The 27,997-nt window shown below is 44.5% G+C and overlaps 1 protein-coding gene and 3 pseudogenes across 1 annotated transcript; 2 read left to right on the forward strand and 2 right to left on the reverse strand.

The window, feature by feature from the left end:
* Window positions 1–3,364: 3,364 nt before the first annotated feature.
* Window positions 3,365–5,241, reverse strand: LOC103708808 (UDP-glycosyltransferase 73C6-like). The gene has a single exon (XM_008793899.6). The coding sequence runs from the start codon at window positions 5,076–5,078 to the stop codon at window positions 3,594–3,596; it is 1,485 nt and encodes a 494-aa protein (XP_008792121.4). The 5' UTR covers window positions 5,079–5,241; the 3' UTR covers window positions 3,365–3,593.
* An 8,980-nt stretch (window positions 5,242–14,221) lies between these two features.
* LOC148703625 (UDP-glycosyltransferase 73C3 pseudogene) lies at window positions 14,222–16,802 on the reverse strand (annotated as a pseudogene).
* A 106-nt stretch (window positions 16,803–16,908) lies between these two features.
* LOC103708807 (UDP-glycosyltransferase 73E1-like) lies at window positions 16,909–19,887 on the forward strand (annotated as a pseudogene).
* Window positions 19,888–23,866: 3,979 nt separating this feature from the next.
* Window positions 23,867–25,757, forward strand: LOC113462835 (UDP-glycosyltransferase 73E1 pseudogene; annotated as a pseudogene).
* The last annotated feature ends 2,240 nt before the right edge of the window (window positions 25,758–27,997 follow it).

Here is a 27,997-nt window from a genome sequence, read left to right on the forward strand (position 1 = left end):
TAGATGTATTATCTTGGTGGAAGAGTGTTAGAAATCAATATCCTGTTATGTCTGCAATTGCACGCGATATTTTAGCTGTGCCGATGTCCACGGTAGCATCGGAATCCGCTTTTAGTGCAGGTCGGCGTGTTCTTGACGAAAAGAGAAGTAGGATGACGGGCGAAACGGTGGAGATGCTTCTCTGCTTCAAGGATTGGCTGGATGCTGAGGCAAGACTTCAAGATAAAGGTGGACATAATACAACATCCTCTGATGATGATGATACAAACACTACTGAAGACTGAAGACTGAATACTGATTCACTGAATCACTGATGATTAGTAAGATTTCTTAATTTTTTATAATTGTACATTTTTATTGTATTCTGGAGGTCAGACCAAGGTCCAAACCTCGGCCCTTTCTTAGTTTCTTATTGTATTCTAGAATCTAGAGGTCAGACCAAGGTCCAAACCTCCCTTCATGTACCATTTTGATTGAAATTAATAAACTGGTAGGGGTCTATGCCAAACCCCCCACCATTAAGGTGGCTTTATATTCATAAATCAAGATTTCTTAGTGTTCATAATTTATTAATGTATTAAAAAAATTTTATCGGGCCGAGCCGGGCCCAGGCCCGGACCGTGCCAGGCCCGCGTGCCAGCCCGGCCCAGGCCCTTATGGGCCGTGCCGTGCTGGCACGCGGGCCGTGCCGTGCTTGGCCCGCGTGCCTAGACCGGGCCGTGCCGGCCCAGGCCCGAAGCGGGCCGTGCCTGGCACGGCCCGCTGGCCAGGATTCGCTAGCCCAGCACGGCCCTATCAAAGGGGCCGTGCCAGGCACGGCCCGTCACTGTAGCTGGCGGGCCGTGCCAGGCACGGCCCGCTTCGTGCCGTGCCAGGCACGGCCCGCTTCGTGCCGTGCCGTGCCGGGCCGTGGGCGGCCCGGCCCAGTGCCCATCTCTAGCTGCTACGACCTTCATCAGGCCTGCTTAACGGGTTGCTGTCACAATTGAAGTGCAGGTACTATTGTGGCCTTTAACTTCCATCTTCTTCTATCTATTGTATGTGTTCTTTAGTCGCAGGCTGTTGTCGTGCATCCTTCTGTTGGATGTACCAAAAAAAAGCCCAAAGTAGATGTGATGTGGCCATCCATTGTTCTTGCTGGGTGGATCACAAGTGCTTAACACAATTGTCATGCTTTAAACATAACATGTGGATCTCTGGTGCTACCATGGCTTTAAACATGAGGATCTCTGGTGTCATTAGCTGTACAGGGAGTGCTGGGAACCGTTGCTGCGGGCTTTAGGCTCCAAAACTAAATGGTGGATGGAGTCGAACGAAGCATTGGTGAAGAGGGATGGTAAAGGGAAGGTGGTGTTTGAGAGTGTGAATGAAGGGGAGGAATGAGATGAGAGAAGAAAGCGGGCTGACAAATTAAGGAAGAAAGCACAAAGAGGCTATGGAAGTCGAATGGGCGAGAGTAGTACTAGGATGGTTACTCCGTGGGAAGTCCAAACCTTCTTGCCTGTAGCCTTTTGGCAGCACTCAATGTACAAAGCCTCCAAGTCATCAAAACTGGTTACTTGCCACCACTCCGCCTGATCTCGACTCCCGCATCTTCTGCTCTGGAAATTTCAACAGGTCTGATCCACCAAAGTTCCTAGTAATTGGTCCTTACTTATTTCAAGCCAATGGGGAAATTCAGGCATGACAGAGCTCTTTCATGCCATCGGTTATGGTCTCGATTGATTCGAGAAGCATTGAGGGGTGTGGTAGGAAGCTAACAACAGCATCATGGTTTGCCAAGGGACACGCCATGCCTATCATAGGGATTATGTGGCCTTGGGCCATTAGCGGAAGGAGGTATTGGACCCTTCGTGTCGTTATTGGGTGCTTGAATGGTCGAGTGGAGATGGGAATGGCTGTTTGATTCCTAGTGAAATCTCTGCTGCAGGCACTTGCGCCTAGTGAAATCTCTGCTGCAGGCACTTGCGGATGGTTACAGGTGTTTGGAAAAATTTAGAATTGGAATTCGACTCAGTGGTTCCTGGTTTGATTCAGAAGCGCCATGTTCTATGTTGTGTTTCTTTCGAAAAATGGACTGCAAGCAAAATAGAGGAGTGCTGCTCGGCTCAATGCAAAAAAGTAAAGGGTGCTCCTCTATTTCAGCTTGGAGAATGGGATTTTAATGGAAGGTACAAGTTTTGTTGGCCAGCTGAAATCCAAATTCAAAGCTGATGGCAAGTGTGCTGTTTAAAATTGGTTTCTTCTCAACTTGCTGTCTCGATGTTTTCTGGATTAGCCTGCTTTCACCATAGCTGGGTGCTGAGATTTTGTTCTCTTCTCTTCAATTTTGTTGTCTCATCATACTTTGTATTTGTATCACATTGTAAATAGTTACAATTCACTTGCATAAAAGCTAGGTGACTCTTCCCAGCCTCCCTTTTCATCAAAAAAAAAAGAAAAAAAAGAGTGGAGATGTGAATGAATAAATGAAGCAGAAGAATAAGTAACTCCAAGGAGAGATGACACACAAAGAGAAGAACATTGGATTGAGAGCAAGGAATTCGGAAAAGGCTCATGCAAGTCACAGAAAAATCTCACTTCCACTTATTATGCGACTCTAAAAATTAGTCCATCTATCTGCATATATGTATGTGCCTGTCTATGTGTATATGCATGATGTATATAAAGATATATGTATGTGTGGATGGATTGGGTGATTGTCTTTAGAAAACCTGCTAAACGTCAGCCCCCTAATCTTGACTATAGATAATGTTTTGCTGTGGCAATCGGTGATTGGTAGAGCAGTTCCCTTTGCAACAATCCCTGACTTCCATGATTAAGTCTGACCAGGGATGCGAGAGGTGATTAGAGCGGTGATACTTTTGTCGTTAGGAAATGAAGGCATACGTATGGCGTGACGAAGGCAGCTAGGCGGCGATCGTTATCCCAGTGAATTTGACATTCAATTCCGTCCATGTCGACGGCTCTCGGCGTTTGGTCAGGTTCGGTGGCGGAGTGGGTGCATGATTCTTACCGCCACACAATTCGCATGCAATTTTGTACCAAAAAACAATCGCATGAAATTACGTTAAAAAAAAAAACTTTTCTATTTTAAAGGTTGAGATTCGACCATCGAGGTAGATAATGTTGCAAGTATTGTTCTCATCGAGTCTAAAAAAAAAGATTCTATTTGATCCATGCGGCGACGAGTCAACTATCTAGATTCACAAGCTGGAAAAACAAATCATTTATGTGAATGATCCAAATGATCGGTTCATGTAGTTTCTCTCATGACGTGCTATGCTGTTGGGAAGAGAGACGAGAGAACGAGGGGGTTGGATTTGCATCTGTCCCATGTTGGCCATTTCAAGCTCAGCACAAATGATGAAATGAAGATATTGCATTATTTTCAGAGATGTGCATGTTGCAATCCAACAGTTCACATTAAAAAAGAAGCATGGAATCATTCTTTCATTGGAAAGATGGTATTCAGTTTAGATAGAAAAACCAAAATGGAAAAACTAAAAGACAAAACGTCAAAAAATGGTACAAAATCACAGCTCCCAGATCTGAACAAATATAAAACTAATCCTCTCCTGAGCCCTCTCTTTCTATGCTGGTGCGAGCATGTCAGCCTTGACCTGTTTGATGAGGAGAGTCAGGTTCTCGTAAGATGAGCCTCCTTCTTCCATCGCCTTCCTAGCCTTCTCCCCCATTTCCCTAACCCTCTTCCTTCTCTCCAACCCATCCTCCCCTTCATCCATCAATGCACTCACTGCCTTCTGTACATCGTCCCTCTTTACTAATACTTCATTGTTTTCGACCCCCCATCTTGTCATCTTCTTAACCCCTACTGCAACTCCAATGTTCAGCACCTCCACCATCAGTTTCTCATTTAGAAACTGCTCTGCAAAGTGGGGCCATGTTATCATTGGCACACCTGCCGTCACCCCCTCCAGCGTTGAGTTCCATCCGCAGTGCGTCATGAACCCTCCGATCGCCGGATGTGAAAGGATCATCACCTGCGGTGCCCAGCCTCTAATGATAAGACCCCTCGACCTCACCCGCTCCTCAAACCCCTCCGATAGCCATTTCTCCACCTCCGGAGACTTATCTCCAGCTCTTATCACCCAAATAAAAGGACGGTTCGAGGCCTCCAAGCCCAATCCGATCTCAACAAGCTGTGGAGGAATAGGGCTGGCAATGCTTCCAAAACTCACATAGATCACAGAGTTTGGCTTCATGGAATCAAGCCAGCGCAAACAATGGTTACCATCGATCGAGGCTAGGTTCCCCCTTGCAGACATATCCGCAGCATCTTTATTGCAGAGCGACATCGGTCCAATCGTCCAAACCTTCTTCCCTATGGCCTTTTGGTAGCTCTCGCTGTACAAAGCTTCCAAGTCATCGAAGGTGTTCAATATCGTGCCATCGAACCTTGGCAGGTCCTCCTTCAGCTCCTCCAAAAATTTGTCCATGCCTCGCCCGCCCATGTTTCCGGGTAATTGGCCCCTTGTTAAGTCTAGATGATGGGGAAATCCAGGCACGACGACGACTTCCACCTCATCGGATATGTTTTTGTGCAATTCATTGGTGAGGATGATGTGCCTGCAGAGGAGAGAGAAGCCACCGAAGCCATTGAATGCGAACCTTGGGATGCGAAACTCTCGAGCGACATCTCCGGTCCAAGTGTGCCAGACATCAGAGATGATGCAGCTCGGGCGCAGCTTTTGCTCTTTGAGGTGCAATATTAGCGGCTCTCGGAGCAAAGCACATGCATCCAAGAAGCTCCTGAGATGACCGTTGGAAGGCAAGGTGTCGATGTTCTCGCACCCCTCGGGCAAGCCTACTGCACTGCACGGGAATGGGAGAGATACAAATTGTATCGGAAGTTGCGATGCCTTCACACGGTCGATGACGGTCTTGATTCGAGCAGCATTGAGGGGCGTGGTGATGACACTGACATGGATACCTCGATTGGCAAGCAGGCGAGCCATGTCGACCATGGGGATCGTGTGGCCTTGGGCCATCAGCGGAACCAGCACGAAGTGAAGCTTTGGGTCATCTCGACTGTTTATCACAATTTGGTTGGTCATGCTGGGATTTTGGTGACCCAATGAATTGAATCAGAAACAGGAGAATAGGTCCGTCACAGGTTAGCAGGGGAGAAACACAAACGAGGAGGAGGTCACGGTGGAATTGTGGGCAGGGAATGGGTAAAAGGATCTCAATGCAGAACGTTCCAAGTTCCAGTGGTTATGTAAATCTGTGGATCCGACCATCTCCATATTTATACTCGTAGCCGGGAGCGAGAATAACTTGACAATGCACATAATGGATGACATAAGTCCCGACATCATCTCATTCAACCCTTTGGAAAAAAATAAAAAAACATCATCACATTGAAGCTTCGTATGTCAACATAATGGATGACATATGACCGCTCATCATGTCCCAACATAATGGATGACGTGATGTCATGCATGGCGGGATGCATGTGGCGGCTGGCGTGTTTCTTCAGCAGACTCCGATTGTATCTTTCGGACAAAATGATAATTAATCTTCTTTTCACAATATCCCTCGTTGGATTGCGTCTCGCATTTAATTATTCAAGACACTCCTAAACCTTCATTCATCTATCAGGATAGATCTCGCAGCTGCAACTATTCAATAGCAGATTCAGAAAAATGAATTGATCGGATCTTTCACATAAAAAATAAAAGAGTTAGATCTTTTGTATGAAAGAAAGATTCATTTTTCTTTGCACGTATACTATTAGAGATGTGCAAGCAAATGAATGAATGCAGTTCAGTTTATTTTGAGATCTATGTGAAGCATGATCCAATAATTAACATCGCAAGAGAACGTCTACCATTGTTTGGCGCCAAAGATACAACCCGAGCCCGCCTTTCTTGACCATAAAAAGTTCCAGCTAAAGCTAGCTAATTGGTTTTGTTGACTGCTCGGTCGTCTCTCGGCCTTGAACCATCCCGGCCGGCAGTGGGTGCTTTTTATTTTTGCTCCATTTTCTTGGCTGCCAAGGCAAGCACAAGTACATGATCTGCATGTGAATGGTCCATGCGGGCCTTACACATAGCCAGTTGAGAGATCCTCACCAGGTTAGCTTTATTGTTGTCCCATAATTAAGATGTCTTGGAAATGAGTGCATGGCTATTTCGATGGACAACATCTTGCATGGAAAAGATGTCTTAGCAGCACAAATTGCTGTCATATTCTCGTTGCTACTTTCTATTTCCTCCAAACGAAAGTTCCATTCACAGGTGCATTTATTGCCAAGTTTCAGACTAATAAACCTACGTGGCATTCTTTTTATTAGTTAATATAGAACTGTAGCAGTCTCTTCCATCCAATTTCGTGATATATTTGTGATAGATGACACTTACTTGAGAGATCCAAGTTGATCCTGCTACTTTTCAGACTGAGCGGCTCATATGACTCACAAAGATTGTAATGCTTGTCAGGGACTCACAGCCTAAAATGCTCTGAGTTATTGGGAGAACAAAACTTGGCTTATGTCACGCCCCGAACCCGAGGCCCGGGGCGCGAGCAGACGCCGCGCACCTGCAGGGCGGATCCCGCAGGCATGCAAGGCAGATAATTTAGATCCAACATCAATAGCTAAATAAAGATAAATTCCAATTTTCAATTCAAATGTCCATATATACATAAGTCAAAGGAAAGTCCATATCTACTAGCTAATTACATCATGATCACTCTATCCCGTAATCCCCATAATCATATGTCATCACCTGCAAAAATGTAAATAGTAGGAGTGAGCTAACAGCTCAGTAGGCAACATCATGCAATAAAGTCGTCATATAACATGTCGTGATGCATATAAAAAGCAACTAAACTCATGAATCCAAAATCCACACAATAATCCGTAAACCCGATCTGAGACTCAAAATAACTCAACCGCATGACTACAGCCACATCACCCAGTGGCATGGTTACACCGAAGTGCCAATACAACTCTCCGAAGAGCCGCTCCACTGAGCCAACGCACCACTGTGCCGCACCCCCTGGTGCCAAACTCACGCTCCACCGAGCCGCTCCGAAGAGCAAAACACACCCCTGTGCCGCCACTATTCTATCACCGGTGGTTGCGGTGTCGGAACTAGTTCCTCAGTACAAGTCGACTGGGCCAACGTATCATCCCATTGGCGGGGCCTAGACTATAGTCACGCGGATTTTAAAAATCTATAAATCAACTTTCTATATCAAAGTCATAATCATACTCCCAACAGTAAAGCACATAACAATTTATGAAATTAAATATTTAATTCTAAATCTAACACATAATGCCAATAATAAATCATAGCATCGACATATGCAAGATACATGTTAAAATTCTACTTTAAAGTAATAGGTCACCTACCTGGGTTCGCTTAAAAATTCCTGCCACAGATATCACGAACCCCTGATTAAAACATAAACATTAATTATTTAATTAACTAAGAAACATAATTTAAACAATTTTTCAAACCCTTAAACTCCTAAGTTCATAGATCCAAGAATGGGCCCTTAAGATCAAACATAGACCCTAAGATCAGAATCCTTTAAACCCAAGTCAATTGTGACCCAAAACAGATTAGGCCCAATTGAACCAAATCGGATAACAGGTCCAGATCAGATTTCGGGCCCAACCCAAACCAGCCCACAGATCCAATCAGGCCCAACTCAACCCAAAAACAGGTCCCTAGCCCAACCTAAACCAGGTCTGATCAGACCATAACAAAACCCATTCATGGAATAGGTGGAACCGGTTCACAATTTAAACCCGGTTCAAAGTCTGGTTCACCCTTAAGGCACGGATTTCAAAGCAAGGAAAAACCCAGACCGAATAAAGAAGAAAAAGAAAGAGAAGAAGAAGAAGGAAGAGAAGAAGAAGAAGAAGAAGAAGAAGAAGGAAGAGAAGAAGAAGAAGAAGAAGAAGAAGAAGAAGAAGAGGGAAAGGAAGAAGGGGGGGGGGGTGGCTGGTGGTTCCGGTCGGCCTTCGGCGGCCGACCATGGCCCTCGGCGGCGGCGCTCAGTCAACCGCCGCCGGCCACTCCACTGTCACGGCGACGGAAGGGAAGAAGAAGAGAAGAAGAGAAGAAGAGAAGAAGGAGAGAGAGAGAGAGAGAGGAAGAAAAGGGAGGAAAGAGAGGGAGACCGGGGCTGGAAGCCCGGCCCCCGTTCACCCACCTCCGGCCGAACCCGTTTCGGCCGGATTGACCTCGGCCGGCCACCGTCGGCCGGCCGAATCCCACAAAAAAAATAAACTTTCCCGAAACAGGGGAAGTGAAACCGAATAATTTTCCCTCATTTCTCTCCCCTCAAATCCAAAAATAATAGTAACTATGTTGTCTTGCTCACCTCCGGTCGTCGACGAGTGGTTCCCTGGCGGCGATGGCGGCTCCGGCGATGACTACGGCTCCGGCGATCGTCTCAAGAAGAGGGAAAATGAGAGGAGGAAAGGATTCAACTCTCAAAGGGATGAGGGCTCCTCTGAGAGTTCACGAAGAGAGAGGGGGAGAGAGAGAGAGAGAGAGAGAGGGAGGGGGATTCAGTTCACGAAGGACCACGACTTCAGTTTGTTGGGCCCTAGGACGGGCCCAATTCAGGTCTTCACAGCTTATAAATCTATGCGGCATATGCAGAAGTTTTATTTGAATGAAAAGCTATACTGAAGCCGAGACAAAACCCAAAGCGGAGATTTAAGCCTGCCATCAATCACTGCCCACATCTCTAGATGCAAGCCCATCAACAGACACTTGTGCATCTCAGAATGCACATGTGAATCTCAAAGGTGGGTGGACATGCATGTGTAAAGAAGTCACCAATATATCTCGCGAAAAATGATACTATAAGGAAATTCTTCTTTTTTTGAGATGGAATACTTTATAGAAATTCTAAGACATGGCGAATCCTGATTTCATAGGATAATGAACTCTAGCGTCCATCCGGCGAAGTTGGTATTATTTAGACAGGAATTTATAAGATCACAACAAGATGGACAGTGGTGATGAGAATTTATCTTCTACCATGGAAATCAGAGTTGGTCTTCCCAGGAATCTCGATCATGGGCGGCAATCCCCAAAATCAGAAGTTCTGTAGCCATGTGGTCAGCCTTATTTATAGCTGTAATTAAATACTATCATTATTCAGAACTAAAATGATAAGTTCCAAGATTGTATAGAATCTTTTTCTTTATTTTTAGGGTTTACTTTTTATTTTCTACCTATAGGATGTTTGGGATTCCATAATGAAAATTATTATGCGACTCTAAAATTTAGTCCATCTATCTGCATATATGTATGTGCCTGGCTATGTATATATGCATGATGTATATTAAGATACATGTAGGTAATCCCTGACTTCCATGAAAAAGTCTGACCAGAGATGTGAGAGGTGATTGGAGCGGTGATACTTTTCTCTTTGAGAGAAATGAAGGCAAACGCATGGCGTGACGAAGGCAGACGTATAGCGTGACGAAGGGAGCAAGGTGGCGATCGTTATCCAATTGAATATGACATTGAATTCCGTCTACGGCGACGACTCTCGGTGTTTGGTCAGCTTCGGTGGCAGAGTGGGTGCATGATTCTTACCACTAGAGATGGGCACTGGGCCGGGCCGTGGAGCGGGCCGTGTCCACGGCCCGGCCTGGCACGGCCCGCCAGCTACAGTGCCGGGCCGTGCCTGGCACGGCCCCTTTGAGAGGGCCGTGCTAGGCTAGAGGGTCCTGGCCAGCGGGCCGTGCTAGGCTAGAGGGTCCCGCTTCGGGCCTGGGCCAGCACGGCCCGGTCTAGGCCCGCGGGCCAAGCACGGCACGGCCCGCGGGCCAGCACGGCACGGCCCATAAGGGCCTGGGCCGGGCTGGCACGCGGGCCTGGCACGGTCCGGGCCTGGGCCCGGCTCGGCCCGATAAAAATTAATGCTTCATAAATTTTTTTAATAAATTAATAAATATTGAACACTAAGAATTTATGATTTATGAATATAAAGCCACCTTAATGGTGGGGGGTTTGGCATAGACCCCTACCAGTTTATTAATTTAAATCAAAATGGTACATGAAGGGAGGTTTGGACCTTGGTCTGACTTCTAGAATACAATAAGAAACTAAGAAAGGGCCGAGGTTTGGACCTTGGTCTGACCTCCAGAATACAATAAAAATGTACAATTATAAAAAATTAAGAAATCTTACTAATCATCAGTGATTCAGTGAATCAGTATTCACTCTTCAGTCTTCAGTCTTCAGTCTTCAGTAGTGTTTGTATCATCATCATCAGAGGATGTTGTATTATGTCCACCTTTATCTTGAAGTCTTGCCTCAGCATCCAGCCAATCCTTGAAGCAGAGAAGCATCTCCACCGTTTCGCCCGTCATCCTACTTCTCTTTTCGTCAAGAACACGCCGACCTGCACTAAAAGCGGATTCCGATGCTACCGTGGACATCGGCACAGCTAAAATATCGCGTGCAATTGCAGACATAACAGGATATTGATTTCTAACACTCTTCCACCAAGATAATACATCTAGATTCTCTATTTGATTTTCATCATATGCAGAATGAAGATCATTTCGTAAATAAAATTCTAGTTCACTACTTAAAGATGAAGAAGATGAAGAGGAACTTGAAGCATGTGTGTGTCTTCTCTGTGCAATGAATGAAAAAATAGATGACGAACGAGAACTACTAGAAGGAGAAATAGAGGTTTGTATTTGTGTTCTAGATCCACGAATTTTTTCATCATATATAGCATAAATATCATAAAGAAGTTTTTTTACCTCATCTTTAGCAGATTCAGCATCTTGATTCATATTTTCAGAGTATGCATCAAGTAAAATTAGCACGCTATTTAATTTAACTCTAGGATCAAATACAGCAGCTAACTTATGCATAGGACATATCCTGTCCCAATACTCATTCCATTTAGATTCCATTAGGTCAATAATAGGCATTAAAACATCATCATATCTATGTTCTGCAAATTTTTGACTAATTATATATGCTTGTTGTAAAAATGAACATGAAGTAGGGTAATAAATACCAGAAAGAACATTGGTAGCATTATAAAAACTAAGCAAAAAATCTTCCAAAATTTTTCCTTTATTCCAATCAATTTCAGTCAATGTAAATCCTAATCCACGATCATTAATAGATGCACTTAATAAATTTTTATATGGGTATGCATCATGTATCATGCTATATGTGGAGTTCCAACGAGTAATTACATTAAGTTTAAATTTTTTAAAACGTTTACCATGATTTATGCATAATTCCTTAAATTCTTGAAGTCTTGATCTAGAAGCATGAATAAAAGAAACTGCATTTCTAATTTTTGAAATCACATCTTGAATCATGCCCATGCCAGCTTGAACAGAAAGATTTAAGATATGACATGCACATCTAATATGCAGTAAATTTCCATCTAATATGGGATGCAATGAATCTTTTAATAATACAACAGCAGAATTATTATTAGATGCATTATCAAAAGTAATAGACATAATTTTATCATTAATATTATATGAACATGCAGTTTGATAAATTATATTTGAAATTTGTTGCCCAGAATGTGGAAAATCAAAAGCACGAAAAGCAACAATACGTTTATTTAATTGCCAATCATTATCAATATAATGAGCAGTAATGGCAATAAAACAATTACTACCTACAGATGCTGACCAAATATCAGAAGTTAATGAAATTTTTACATTTAAAGTAGAAAGTGTTTCAATTAAATTTTGTTTCATTGCTAAAAAATTGGTCATAGCTACTCTTCTAAATGTACGCCTACTAGTTCTTTTGTAAGCAGGTTGTAGGTTTAATTGAACATATTCTTCAAAATTAAAAGATTCACATAAACTAAAAGGTAATTTATCCTTAACTATCCATTTTACAAGTGCTTTTCTTTGATTTTCATGATTATATGCAAAATTACCTACAAGTAATCCCCCTTGTATATTAAGGGTACTTTGAGTTTGAGCATGAGAATCATGCATCCTATGACTCTCTTGATGTCTTTTTAAATGCCCTGTTCCCCCACTACTACTACAACTATAAAGTTTGGCACATTTTTTACATTTAGCTTTCCAGACTCCTTCAACCATAACTCTATTAAATTCATTCCATACAGTACTAGTCCTCTTACGAGAAGAGGTTTGACCTTCACTCGGTTCACCAGTTCTAGAGGAACTAGGAACAGGGGGTTGGGGATTAGTTTCTTCTCCCTCAGAAATAGGAATGCCAAACTGACTTTCCTCAAAAGATGACATATCTATGATTAATTCAAAAAATAAAAACTAACCGCAAGGAGGAATTGAGTAGAGGGTCGGAGGGCAGAGGCAGAGCCGAGATTCCGAGCTTCCTCTTGTGCTCTCAACAGAAGCGACCTTCTCTTCTCAACAGGAACCTCCTCTTGTGTAGCACTTGAACAAACTAAAAATTAAATTGCTAGAAGAGCACTTTAGAAGAGAGAAATAATAGCAGTAGAGAAGGAGAGAATGAGAGGTTTGGTGTGGTGAGAATGAGGGAGGAATGGGCTATTTATAGAAGCCCAAAAAATTTTTTTTCCCAAAATACCCCTCAATTCAGCCGTTATTGGACTGTTGGGAGGGGTAAAAGGGTCATTTTCACGAAAATAGCCGTTGGAAACGGCTATTTTCCTCCCCCCTCTCCAGACGGGCCGTGCCTGGCACGGCCCGTCTGGAGCCGTTACGGGCCGTGCCAGGCACGGCCCGTTTGGAGACGTTGCGGGCCGTGCCTGGCACGGCCCGCTTGCGCCCGTTACGGGCCGTGCCTGGCACGGCCCGTGGCGTGCCGTGCCCGGCCCGGCCCACCAATAGAGGGGCCTGGGGCCGGGCCGGGCTGGACGGGCCGTGCCAGGCACGGCCCGTTTAGTCTTTGGGCCTGGGGGGCCTGGGCCGGGCCGGCCCGGCACGGCCCGTTGCCCACCTCTACTTACCACCACCCAATTCGCATGCAATTTTGTACCAAAAAAAAAAAAAAACGCATGAAATTACGCTAAAAAAAAACCTTTTCTATTTTAATGGTTGAGATTCGAGTATTGTTATTATCGAGTCTAAGAGTAACACTGTGACAGGAAAAGAATATTTAAAAAAAGATTCTATTTGATCCAGGTGCCGACTAGTCAACTATCTAGATCAACATAGCTGGAAAGACAAATCATTCACGTGAAACGAAAATATTGCATTGATTTGAGGGTTGTGCAAGCTGCGACCCAACGGTCGCGTCAAAAAAAAATATCGAATCAATTCTTTCATAAGAGAGATCCAACCAGAATCTGAACGGTGGGAGTTGAAAAGTGAGCTAAAAGACCAAAAGATCCAGCACGCCATCCTCTTGTGAAAGCGGACGGCTCTGAACAAGTTTGGAGACACTCAATCCATGGCCTAAACCATCTTGTACCGTAGAACTATACTGCCTATTAGATTTTTTTAACGTAAAAAGAAATTCCTTTGTGTTTTTCACTAGCCGCCGGAGCAAAACAGACTACATCCATCCATGGATCACGTATGTAAGAAACTTGGTGAGACGTATTTAGAGATACCCGAAAAACTTGGAAATCGACATAGACGGCGAGAGAGAAAAACTTCTATGGATATAAGACTTGGATCCCATCTTTTGCATAATGAAGGACATCGAGGCCAGGTTCATCAACTGCACAGATATCAAAGCACCGAATACAGATTCGTAGGTTGATAAAAATGGAGGAAGTAAATTCTTCTTTCGTATGAAAAATACAGTCTATGTCCGATATTGCTGGCTTTTATACCAATATTTTTTGTTTATTATTAAATATAATTACAAAAAAGAAGTCAGATATATATTTTCCACAAGGCAGCTCGACATAGGCTATTTTGTATATTGAATCTTATTTGGGGATCTAATTCCAAACTAGGTTAATTGAATGTTTTTGATGATTGTTACACATGAAAATAAATGAGACTATATATTATTTTGAGAAGCCCTTCAAAAGTGAGATGGAATGGAGTTGGAAACTCCATCTAAATTGGTTGCAGTGGAGTTGAGAGTGCCCAATCACAAGGGTTTGGGGCAATATCCTCTCTCTCTCTCTCTCTCTCTCTCTCTATATATATATATATATATATATATATATACATATACACACACATATATATACATATACATACGTGCGTATACAAGTGCATGTATTTATCCATGCATGCACCATGATGCTCTCATTATATTAATAAAACCAATATTAATGCGTGAGGAATATCCGCTCATCATTCTTTGTTGTAACAATGATGGTATTCAGTTTAGATAGAAAAATCAAAATAGAAAAATTAAAAGACAAAACGTCAAAAAATGGTACAAAATCACAGCTCCCAGATCTGAACAAACATAAAAGTAATCCTCTCCTGAGTCCTCTCTTTCTATGCCGGTGCGAGCATGTTAGTCTGGAGTCTCTGGACGTGTTTGGCGAGGAGAGTCATGTTCCCGTAAGACGAGCCTCCTTCTTCCATCGCCTTCCTAGCCTTCTCCCCCATTTTCCTAACTCTCTTCTTTCTCTCCACCCCATCCTCCCCTTCATCCATCAATGCACTCACTGCCTTCTGTACATCTTTCCTCTTTACTAGTACTTCACTGTTCTTAATCCCCCATCTTGTCATCTTCTTAACCCCAACTGCAACTCCAATTTTCAACACCTCCACCATCAGTTTCTCGTTTAGAAACTGCTCTCCAAAGTGGGGCCATGTTATCATTGGCACGCCTGTCGCCACCCCCTCCAGCGTCGAGTTCCATCCGCAGTGTGTCATGAACCCTCCGATTGCCGGGTGTGAAAGGATCATCACCTGCGGTGCCCACCCTCTAATGATAAGACCCCTCGACCTCACTCGCTCCTCGAACCCCTCCGATAGCCATTTCTCCACCTCCGGAGACTTATCTCCAGCTTTTATCACCCAAATAAAAGGACGGTTCGAGGCCTCCAAGCCCAGTCCGATCTCAACAAGCTGTGGAGGAATAGGGCTAGCAATGCTTCCAAAACTCACATAGATCACAGAGCTTGGCTTCATAGAATCAAGCCAGCGCAAACAACGGTTACCATCGATCGAGGCTAGGTTCCCCCTTGCAGCCATATCCGCAGCATCTTTATTGTAGAGCGACATCGGTCCAATCGTCCAAACCTTCTTCGCTATGGCCTTTTGGTAGCTCTCGATGTACAAAGCCTCCAAGTCATCGAAGGTGTTTATTATTATGCCATCAAGCCTTGGCTGGTCCTCCTTCAACTCCTCGAAAAATTTGTCCATGCCTCGCCCGCCCACGTTCGAGGGTAATTGGCCCTTTGGTAACTCAAGATGATGGGGAAATCCAGGCACGACGACGACCTCCATCTCATCTGATATGTTTTTGTACAATTCATTGGTAAGGACGATGTGCCTGCAGAGAGTAGAGAAGCCACCGAAGCCATTGAATGCGAACCTTGGGATGCGAAACTCTCGAGCGACATCTCCAGTCCAAATGTGACAGAAATCAGAGATGATGCAGCTCGGGCGCAGCTTTTGCTCTTTGAGGTGCAATATTAGCGGCTCTCCGAGCAAAGCACATGCATCCAAGAAGCTCTTGAGATGATCGTTGGAAGGTAAGGTGTCGATGTTCTCGCACCCCTCGGGCAGACCTATAATGCTGCAGGGGAATGGGAGAGATACAAATTGTATCGGAAGTTGCGATGCCTTCACACGGTCGATGACGGTCTTGATTCGAGCAGCGTTGAGGGACGTGGTGATGACACTGACGTGGACACCTCGACTCGCAAGCAGACGAGCCATGTCGATCATAGGGATCGTGTGGCCTTGGGCCATTAGCGGAACCAGAACGAAGTGAAGCTTTGGGCTATCTCGACCGTTTATCGCATTTTGGGTGGTCATGTTGGGATTTTGGTGACAATGAATTGAATCAGAAACAGGAGAGTAGGTCCGTCACTGGTTATTAGGGAAGAAACACAGAAGAGGAGAGAAGGAGGTCACCATGGAATTGTGGGCAGGGAAAGGGTAAAAGGATCTCAATGCAGAACGTTCCAAGTTTCAGTGGTTATCTTAATCCGAGGATCCGACCATCCCTATATTTATACCCGTAGCCGGGAGCAACAATAACTTGACTGTGCACGTAATGGATCACATATGTCCCGTCATCATCTCAACCAACCCTTGGGAAAAAATAAAAAAAGTATGTATTAAGCTTCGTATGTGAACATAATGTATGGCATATGTCCGCTCATCGTGTCCCAACATAATGGATGACGTGATGTCATGCATGGCGGGATGCATGTGTAAAGAAGTCACCAACATATCTCCCGATAAATAATACTACAAAGGAAATTCTTCTTTTTTTGAGATGGAATACTATATAGAAATTCTAAGACATGGCCAATGCCAGATTTCATAGGATAATGAACTCTAGTGTGCTCCATTTGATCCGGCGAAGTTGGTATTAGTTTAGTGTGCTCCATTTGATCCGGCGAAGTTGGTATTATTTAGACAGGAATTTATGAGATCACGACAAGATGGACGGTGGTGATGAGATTTTATCTTCTACCATGGAAACCAGAGTTGGTTTTCCCAGGAATCTCGATCATGGGTGGCAATCCTCAGAATCAGAAGTTCTGTGGCCATGTGGTCAGCCTTTTTTTATAGCTGTAATTAAATACCGTCATTATTCAGAACTAAAATGATATGTTCCAAAATTGCATAGGATCTTTTTCACCGCCATTATTCACCGCCACCAGATTCAGCTTCAAAACAAGTTAGGTCATGTAGGGGCTTACGTCATGATTTGAGGCTTGATTTAGAAGCCTGGCCCATAATTCATGGGACTTCCCGGTCATTTTTGCTTTCGAGCAGTACCAAAAATAATAAATAATACCAACCGCAAGGTGTCCAAGGTTCCAGATAAATGCTGGCTCCTCTTCCTCTGCTTTCTAATCTGTGGCTTCTCCATCAGAGTCGCTTCCTTGATAGCTTCCACAGCTACACCTCTGCGCTTTCTTTGGAGACTCGCATCCGTTCCTCCATTTAGGATGACCAACCAAGCTTCCACGAATGGTCTCAGCAGTCGCAAGCCTCACTTCATCTTGGTCCCACTGATAGCCCAAGGGCACATGATCCCCATGGTCGACTTGGCTCGTTTACTCGCGGAACAAGGTGCCCGGGTCAGCCTCATCACCACCCCAGTGAACGCCGCACGAATCAAGGCCATCGTCGACCGAGTGAAGGAATCCGGTCTCCCGATACACTTTGTCGAGCTCCAGTTCCCTTGTGCCGAAGCTGGCCTACCGGATGGTTGCGAGAATGTGGATCTCCTCCCTTCAAACGACTACTTCAGAACAATTTTCGATGCCATCCCCCGGCTCCGAGAACCTCTAGCCCGGTACCTGCGAGCACAACGGCCTCGTCCAACATGCATGATCGCCGACATGTGCAACCCATGGACGGCGGATGTCGCTCGCGAGCTTGGGATGCCACGGCTCATCTTTCATGGGCCCTCTTGCTTCTTCATTCTAGGCGTCCATCTCATGGAGCAAAACGGGATCTACGACCGCATAACCGATGATTTCGAGCCCGTCCTCCTATCTGAGCTGCCGCAACCTGTCGAGGTCACCAAAGCCCAGTTACCGGGCTTCTTCTGGTCAAAAGGGTGGGAAAAGCTTCGATTTGAGGCTTTAGAAGCGGAGTCGACGGCGGACGGGGTGGTGATGAACACTTTTGATGATATGGAGCATTCATATATCGAGCTCTACAAGAAGGTTGCAGGAAAGGAGGTATGGACTATCGGACCCTTATGTCTCTACAATAAGGATCTTGACAACAAGGCTGCCAGAGGGAACAAGCCTGTCATCGACCACCACCGAGTTCTATGTTGGCTCGACTCGAGGAAGCCCAAGTCCGTGCTCTACGCTAGCTTTGGCAGCCTTCTGCGGATGCGCCCTTGGGAGCTCATTGAAGTAGGGTACGGTTTGGAGGCATCCAACCAGCCCTTCATCTGGGTGATCAAGGATGTGGAGAGGACGCCGGAGGTGGACAAATGGCTGTCGGAGGGATTCGAGGAGAGGGTAAGCACCAGGGGTCTTGTAATTAAGGGGTGGGCGCCGCAGGTGGTCATCCTGTCTCACCCTGCCATCGGAGGATTTATGACACTGCGGATGGAACTCGGTGATGGAGGCCGTGTCCGCGGGCGTGCCAATGATAACATGGCCTTGTTTTTCGGACCAATTCGTCAACGAGAAGCTGGTTGTGGATGTGGTGATCATTGGTCCGAAGCTTCGGGCGAAACCAATTCCCAGGGTGTGACGGGCGGTATGTACAGGGCCCGGGTACATATTCACCGCGGCATGCTGATCCGCGATTAGATGAAAGATATGCTGTTGGTTTGCCCCTTGTCCCTGCTTCGGGTGGAGCGGCTCTGCCCTTGCTACTCTCTTATAGTAACTAGCGGTTATCCCAAGCGAATTATCTGATTAGGACTCATCACCCGTCTGTTTTGTGGCTCTCTTCATAGATCAGCGTCCGATGCATGTGCTAACTCCTTGTGGGCCGCTTTCTTCGTACTTTGGCTACGTGGCGAGCAGCATTCATTCAACCCGTGGTTCTATAAGACCTGGCTTGCTCCGTCTGACTACGTCTCCTCTTGGGCACCCAGAAAAAAATGAAAATGGAAAGAAGGCGAGTAACTATTTTTTGAATAGCCGGCGTGAGAACTGACTTTTCCGGCGATCGTATGAACAATGCCGTCCGCTTTTATGAGTTTCCATTGATCTCTCCTCTCCAAGTGTGCTTGTTCCCCTCCGTCTTCCTGGCAAGTCTTATTGTAGATTCGTAGAAGAGAATCAGAGTACGCGCGCTAGCTCTGGATAGCTGCGAAGCCTTCTATGGTATGGATACTTTGCTTCCCGTTCGTTGCCCAGGCGAGTCTGCAATTGGGGTGAAAGTTCACTTCTACTATATCAATGAAGATAGTCCGTCGGCAGCGAAGAGGAACGACATAGGGAAGGCAGTCTCTAGGCTTATGGACGAAGGGGAGGAGGGGGAAGAGAGAAGAAAGAGGGCCAGGAAGCTGGCTGAAAAGGCTGTGAGCGCAATGGAAGGAGGAGGGTCGTCCTTAGAGAACATAGCATGCCTGATTCAGTATGCGTTGAAGCATGGACACGACGATTCTGATCAAGAAGAGGAACACAGTGCGTAGATTTGCTCGTCAAAGGGTAACGTTGAATGTATCGAAAATATGTAATGGTAATTTATTTCGCATAACCTGACCTTGTCCTGAACAGATCATTGCTTGCAATTTGCCCATTTCCTCATTGTATTGAAATTTTTACTTCCAGGTGCGCTGATCACCGTACATCTCGCTTCTAATTTCTCAGCTGGATTGATATCATTTTTAAGTCGGATTGATGTGTACACCAAGAGGAACAATTAGGCTTCATTTTCAGATCTTAACTTTGGCATTTTTACAGGTTCGCACAGCAAACTGATGCTGGGCAGCTGACAAGAACCCTCCTCTTGGCACCTCGAGCGACTGCCAATGTAAAACCTAATCTACAAATCATTGCTGATGATGTCAAATGTTCACATGGAGCTGCTATCAGTGACCTTGAAGAAGACCAACTCTTCTATTTCCAGGCAAGGGGTGTGGATCTACAAACAGCAAGAGATGCTCTGGTCTTCTCCTTTGGAGCCGAGGTGGTGGCTCGCATTCCATCTGCACCCATTCGGAAAAGTGTAACCAGTCAACTTAAAGAGTTCCTAGCAAATCAATGAATAAAATATCGAACCAGCGATTGCTGATGATGTCAAATGCGATGAAGCATTGTGGATCAATTGTTTTGATTAATAGAAAAAGATGTGCTTGGTCAAAATATGGGTCTGTTTGTATTACATCTGCCACATGATATCAAGATTTTTCTCTACTCCAAAACATTAGTTTCTTCTTTGGGACATAGGTTTGGTAATGACAAGGTTAAACTCATACCTAACCTTTGTACATCCTTCATCGGATAGTAATCCTATTGCATGCCACTCTAATCTCTGCTTAGTTTCGGTTTGACATGGCAGGAGGCTATTGAAGCAATTCAGGCAGTTGATCCGTTCATAAGGGTTGATGGGAATTTTGTTGTTTTTTAATATAGAACTGTAGCAATTTTTTCCATCCAATCCCGTGATATATTTGTGATAGATGACCCTTACTCGAGAGATCCAACTTGATCCTCTGCTATTTTTCAGACTGAGCGCTTCATATAACTCATAAAGGGTGTAATGCTTGTCACGGACTCCCGCTTAAATGCTCGAGCTATTGGGAGAACAAAACTTGGCTTATAAATCTATGCAGCATATTTTTTTATTAGTAAACATTGGATTGTGATAGGGGGCTTCGCGGATGATTTATTTGAAAAGTCATACTAGAGCAGAGTTCAGGAAACTAAAGACAAAACCCGAAGCGAAGATCTAAGCCTGCCATCAATCACGGCCCACATCTCTAGATGCAAGCCCATCAACAGACACTTGTGCATCTCAAAATGCCTATGTGAATCTCAAAGGGTGGGTGGACATGCATGTGTAAAGTAGTCACCAGTATATCCCGTGACAAATAATACTATAGGGAAATTCTTCTTCTTTTTGAGGTGGAATGCTATATAGAAATTCTAAAACTTGGCGAATGCCAGATTTCATAGGATAATGAACTCTAGTCTCCATTTGAGTTGTGAAATATTACCATGACATGATCAAAATCAGTCATGGATCAAGTTGTGAAATATTACCACAACGTGAGCATAAGTGGAATAGACCAATCAATACTATAATATAATTTAACCATCACCTGACATTTCTTTTTTCACATTTTTCATCTTTAAATTTTGCTAGAACTAATCAGATCTTCCATCTTTCCAAATAGAACATTCTCCGCTATATAAATGATTCAGATATGGACGTCTTAGCCCTTAGGGTGAGTTACAGATCCGGAGAAGCAACAAAAAGAGGGTTTCTCAAATGGTTGTGTACGTCATCCATCCAACTACCAATAAAATCGAAGCATGGGAACGGGCAATCTCGGATTACATCGACCTTGACATATAACAGAACTTGTTCTTTTAGTTTTTATTGAACCAAAAATAGAAGATAACATCTACCAGACTACCACAGAGTTGCAGCAAGTATAAACCACTGGAACTTCTTGAAACGACATTGAAAGGACTCATATAGAATAGTGTATTTAGAATTTATATTTATTCTCTCAAAAAAATGCTAATTTATGTTTACGTTTTCCCTCTGCAGTCCAATCATGCACCTTTGGATTGGAATGGGTGTCCATAGGCTTACAGTCATGCATCAAGTCCACTTACAAGTCATTGGATTGGATTAGATGGTTCTACCTTTCCAATCATGCACCACGTTATTGTTCGAAATTTCGCTTTCAGTTGTCTCTCAAGAGGCCTTCTCTAGATTTTATCGGCATCTTCGTCAATGTGGCTTTAATGATGTCCGCGTGACGCGGATCTTCCATTGAAAAGATAATTTTATCTTATGTCGCCAGCTAGCTTTTTTTTATTATTTTATTTCTTACCTGGCTGCTGTTCTCCAGGATAAACACAGCTGCTACATCGCAAGCAAAAGAACTACACAAAGTAAAAGAAAATAAGAACGGCTGAGTTCAGAAAAACTCTTCCGAATAGTGAGTAATAGAGGAAAAAATGGATCGTCCAGCCCACAACTAAAAGGCCGTCCAGTTTTGGCCCAGTAAACACCAACGATGAATGACTGAATCTTCACTTCGTCCCAGAGCCAGCTCGTCTTCGGAACTACGCCTAAAGCTCCACCAACTCCAGACATTCGCTGACTCTCCCGACCAAGTTCGGGGTACCTCCAGACAAACGCCAACCCGTCCCGACCAAGTTCGGAACGCCAATCCCGGCGATACACAGCATACGCTCCGACCCTCGAGCTCGGAGCGCTCTCTCGAGTACATCTCGGAATTCGAAAAATCGAGCCACTCCCAGTCTCTACCAACCCGACCTCACCAAACGCATGATGCGATTACTTAACGAGCTCGGCCTCGCCAACAACCACTTCCACGTGCGGGCCTACGCCCACCTATGTAGCCGTACTTCATCACACTGCCGTGTCATGTCTTTATAACCGGCCAACAGCAGTCAGACGGTACCTTGACTACTTCGGCCATACCCTGCTGTGACTTTCAATGCCCTACCGTTTTTAAGAACGGGCTGTACCGCATGTCACCAGCTTACCTGAGCTGCATGTCATCCGGCTCAGAGCCATACCCCCTCATGATGGGGCCTGATAGTACCTTCGTCGCCTGGGCCACTCCACCGAGGCTATAAATAGCTCGGTCAAGTAATTCCTAAGGGATCTTTGGCTGGACAAAATTTATCCACTCTAACTTGATCGTCGGAGGGCCCTCACTGGAAACACCGGTGAGGCTTTGTACAGGTCCGCGACCGTCGCGTAGGAGGTGGTTCCCGTCTTCTCCTTTCGAGCATCGGCGACTTCCTCGGCTCCACCGGCATGGTCATCCTCGGGCCAGATTTGAACCACAACAGTGAGCAGCAAATGAGGCGACCCAGTCAGCAGCTTGGTTCACCTCTCGAAGGATATGCCCAACCTAGATAGCCCGGCACTTCCGTAACTTTCGTCGCATATCGTCCAGAAGCGGATGCTCCACCTTCTCTCGCCCCTCCTTCCGAAGACATGCGATTAATGAGACCGAGTCCCCCTATAGAATGATGCAACCAGTCTGCAAAACATGTCTCGCATAGAAAAGGCCTCTCATGTTGCCCTGAGCTTCATCCTAAAAGCTGAGACCTTGAAGGAACAACACCCTCCACCGCGATCAGCCTAGCACCATGATCTTTAATAACAAAAGTCACTCCCGCGTGATATAAAACATAATTGGTATCTTATTGTCCAATGAATAGTTTTTTTTGAAACCCCACGATTTAAAATATAGATATTATTTTTTAAAAATAAATATTAATAAATAAATAATAGTCGCTGTTGGCGGCCCTTGCTCACCTCAAGATATGAGAGACAAGAATTTTGGCTTGGAGCCGTATACGATGGGATTGGTGATGTTAGACGTGCTTGGCTTGCCAGCCCTGAGCTCATCTCCTCATCCGTTTTTGTACTTTTCAAAGAACCGAACGTTGGTCAGCAACGAACGATTTGTAGGTTTTTCCATCACGAACAATGGTGCAGCCAAAAAAGAGCAACGCCCGTGCACGTATTTCCTGTTCCCCTCTCTCTGCCGGTGCTGTGACCTCGCGGAGCAACGTAAGAACCGCGCTAGACCATACAAGTGGTCCTGCATTACATTAACCAACCCCAAAAATGGATTTGTTACGGGGGTTCCCCGAATTTAGTCCCACATCGGCCGTGTAGCAGGAAGGTCTGTGCCATATAATGGGGGGCTCAATCACCCTTCCTTAAAGAGGCGTCTTTTGTGGGGCAAAACCGTGAGGCGCCGTGAGGAGGGCTCCGGGTACGCTCGACCTCCGAATCGGACCCAAAGCGGACAATACCTTCTGGAAGACACTTTCTCTTCTGCTGCTCGGCTGTTGTGTGGGCTCTGCTGGTGACGGAGTGTAAATCCCGCATCAGGATTGGATATTCATATTTCTATATTTAAATTATTGTCTATTTTTATTATGCGAATTTCTGGGGCGAGATCACCGCCACCAGATTCAGCTCCAAAACAAGTTAGCTCATGTAGGGGCTTACGTCATGATTTGAGGCTTGATCTAGAAGCCTGGCCCATAATTCAGGGGATTTCCCCGGTCAATTGATTTCGAGCAGTACCCAAAATAATAAATAATACCAACCGCAAGGAGTCCAAGGTTCCAGAAAAATGCTGGCTCCTCTTTCTCTGCTTTCTAATCTGTGGCTTCTCCGTCAGAGTCGCTTCCTTGATAGCTTCCACAGCTACACCTCTGCGCTTTCTTTGGAGACTCGCATCCGTTCCTCCATTTAGGATGACCAACCAAGCTTCCACGAATGGTCTCAGCAGTCGCAAGCCTCACTTCATCTTGGTCCCACTGATAGCCCAAGGGCACATGATCCCCATGGTCGACTTGGCTCGTTTACTCGCGGAACAAGGTGCCCGGGTCAGCCTCATCACCACCCCAGTGAACGCCGCACGAATCAAGGCCATCGTCGACCGAGTGAAGGAATCCGGTCTCCCGATACACTTTGTCGAGCTCCAGTTCCCTTGCGCCGAAGCTGGCCTACCGGACGGTTGCGAGAATGTGGATCTCGTCCCTTCAAACGACTACTTCAGAACAATTGTCGATGCCATCGATCCCCCGGCTTCGAGAACCTCTAGCCCGGTACCTGCGAGCACAACGGCCTCGTCCAACATGCATGATCGCCGACAAGTGCAACCCATGGACGGCGGATGTCGCTCGAGAGCTTGGGATGCCACGGCTCATCTTTCATGGGCCCTCTTGCTTCTTCATTCTATGCGCCCATCTCATGCAGCAGCACGGGATCTACGACCGCATAACCGATGATTTCGAGCCCGTCCTCCTACCTGAGCTGCCGCAACCTGTCGAGGTCACCAAAGCCCAGTTACCGGGCTTCTTCGGGTCAAAAGGGTGGGAAAAGCTTCGATCTGAGGCTTTAGAAGCGTAGTCGACGGCGGACGGGGTGGTGATGAACACTTTTGATGATATGGAGCATTCATATATCGAGCTCTACAAGAAGGTTACAGGAAAGGAGGTATGGACTATCGGGCCCTTGTGTCTCTACAATAAGGATCTTGACAACAAGGCTGCCAGAGGGAACAAGCCTATTATCGACCACCACCGAGTTCTATGTTGGCTCGATTCGAGGAAGCCCAGGTCCGTGCTCTACGCTAGCTTTGGCAGCCTTGTGCGGATGCGCCCTTGGGAGCTCATTGAAGTAGGGTACGGTTTGGAGGCATCCAACCAGCCCTTCATCTGGGTGATGAAGGACGTCGAGAGGACCCGGAGGTGGACAAATGGCTGTTGGAGGGATTCGAGGAGAGGGTAAGCACCAGGGGTCTTGTAATTAAGGGGTGGGCGCCGCGGGTGGTCATCCTGTCTCACCCTGCCATCGGAGGATTTATGACACACTGCGGATGGAACTCGATACTGGAGGCCGTGTCCGCGGGCGTGCCAATGATGACATGGCCTTGTTTTGCGGACCAATTCGTCAACGAGAAGCTGATTGCGGATGTGCTGGGCGTTGGCGTGGCAATTGGGGTGAAAGTTCCCTTCTACTATATCAATGAAGATAGTCCGTCGGCAGCGAAGAGGAACGACATAGGGAAGGCAGTCTCTAGGCTTATGGACGAAGGGGAGGAGGGGGAAGAGAGAAGAAAGAGGGCCAGGAAGCTGGCTGAAAAGGCTGTGAGCGCAATGGAAGGAGGAGGGTCGTCCCTAGAGAACATAGCATGCCTGATTCAGTATGCCTTGAAGCATGGAGATGACGATTCTGATCAAGAAGAGGAACACAGTGCGTAGATTTGTTCGTCAAAGGGGAACGCTAAATATATCGAAAATATATAATAGTAATTTATTTTGCATAACCTGACCTGGTCTTGATTTTGGTACGGTTCAGGCTAGGCGGTGTCGGAACGGATCATAGCTTGCAATTTGACCATTCCTCATTGTAATGAAATTTTTACTTCCAGGTGCGTTGATCACCGTACATGTGGCTTCTAATTTCTCAGCTGGATTGATATCATTTTTAAGTCGGATTGATGTGTCCATCAGAGCCTATTGAAATCTTTTAAGAGGACGGATCAGCCATCATCAAACTTTGGAGCTAAAAAAGCAAGCAACAGTAATCCTAAAACAATCAAACAAATCAGAGAAATCAAGTCTCACGTCCGGCCTAGTCTTCGCACTTGTACTGCATGCACCACATGGTTGCAAATGCAGCTAATTGCGATCGCTAATTTTTATAAGCTTTATTCATCAAGTACCCATCTTAATTCATCGTAATTGACTGCGGGCATCATGTATGCAGTGTAGCCAAAATTTCTCGGACAGACGTCCATCGGTTGAGTTTGTTGCCAAGTTTTTTTACCTATAATGATAGTAATAGTTCTAAGAGCATCTTATGAACCATCTGGAAAAGGTGTGGAATTTAAGGACTACCGAGAAGACACGCAAACTTTTTATGTCCACAGAGGTCATGGCGCTCCAGACAAAACCCTCGCATGCAGATCTGTACCTTCCAATTCGTCCCGGTCCACATTTCAATCACAGCCAATGTGCTACGTCCACATCAGAGCGACCCAATTGGGCACCCATCTTTTATGAGTTTAACAGCAATGGAATCAACGCATTATGCATTCCAGAACAAGCTAAACTTAATATAAATATCTATACATGTCTCTCTCTCTCTCTCTCTCTCTCTCTCTCTCTCTCTATACACACACACACACACACACACACACACACACACACACACACACACACATACATACATATATATATATATATACACACACACACATATATATATATATATATATATATATACACACACATACACATATATATATATATATATATACACATACACACACATATATATACATATATATATATATATATATATATATATATATATATAGAGAGAGAGAGAGAGAGAGAGAGAGAGAGAGAGAGCACATCATGGTTTGTCAAAATTTGGTGACTGTTATTAAATAATCAGGATTGGTTGTCTTGATTGTTCTTTGAAATATAACATTGATTTTGATTAAAACCTCCACGAGTATTGCACGATCTTACAAAGAATCAGAAAGATTACGTCGAGCACCAAAGACTGCAAGGAATGTTGTTGAGGGTAGGTTTTAGGCTTTTAGCATAAAATTGCAGCATGAGTTCAAAAAAGAGAAGCTGTCCAAAAAGTTAATCAAAAAAAAAAAAAAACACGCATGCACACACCTAACACAGGAAAAATAGAACATAAAATGTAAAATCTAAAATTTAGAAAAATTGGAAAGAAATTCATTGAAGAAATTGATATCTTTGAAAGTTATTTTCAAAAGTAATTTTTAGAATTTTCCATCCCATGCACAATGCAAGGAAAATATTAGTGTTTTAACTCTCAAATAAATGAAATTAATAACAACACCATAACAGAAGCAAGAGATGCAATCCACTTTAAAAGTATATTTCCCTTTAAAACAAAGATAAATGATCAAATAAATACCAATAATAATCTAGGGACTAGTTAAAGCAGAACCAAATTTGGAGAGGAAGAAGAAGAAGAAACTGAACCTAGAAGAAGTAAAAGAATTAGAGTTGAAAAGAACTTGGAGAAAACTACTACACATTCCTAATAGAAGACTCTCCTACTTCTTTAGAGAATGCCTTGAAATTTTTAGATGTCCCCTTTTGAAGAAAAAAAAGATAATGAAATGCAATCCATAGTGCAAAACTACACTTGAGAATTGGCAAACTTACTCCCAGAAAGTAAACCAATAGGGTATAAATGGATCTTTAAGAAGAAACTTAAGCCAGATGGAGCTGTAGACAAATACAAGGCTAGGTTAGTAGCCAAAAATTTTACTCAAAAATCTGGGATTGACTTCTTTGATGTTTATGCCCCTATAGCAAGAATCACTACCGTTAGGATCCTTGTTGCCTTGAATTCTATTCATAAGCTGGTTATACATCAAATGGATGTTAAAACCGCTTTCTTGAATGAGAACCTAGATGAAGAGATCTATATAGACCAACCCGAAGGTTTCATTGTACCAGGTCAAGAGAAAAAGCTATGTAGGTTGATTATATCTCTTTATGGTTTAAAACAAGCCCCCAAAAAATGACACCTTAAATTTGATGAAATAATCCTAACTAATAAATTTAAAATTAATAACACATATGAATGTATATATTATAAAAAGAAGAATAACAAAATTATAATCTTAAGTCATATGTAGATGATATCCTAATTTTTAGAACATATTTAGAAATAATT

This window comes from Phoenix dactylifera, chromosome 5 (assembly GCF_051530095.1).
Source record: "Phoenix dactylifera cultivar Ajwa chromosome 5, Ajwa_hap1_PhDact_Kaust_v1.1, whole genome shotgun sequence".
NCBI classification, from domain to species: domain Eukaryota; kingdom Viridiplantae; phylum Streptophyta; class Magnoliopsida; order Arecales; family Arecaceae; genus Phoenix; species Phoenix dactylifera.

Bases quoted from the DNA above. Each gene is read 5' to 3' on its own strand.
- LOC103708808 (XM_008793899.6), bottom strand. From the start codon at position 5,078: ATGACCAACCAAATTGTGATAAACAGTCGAGATGACCCAAAGCTTCAC.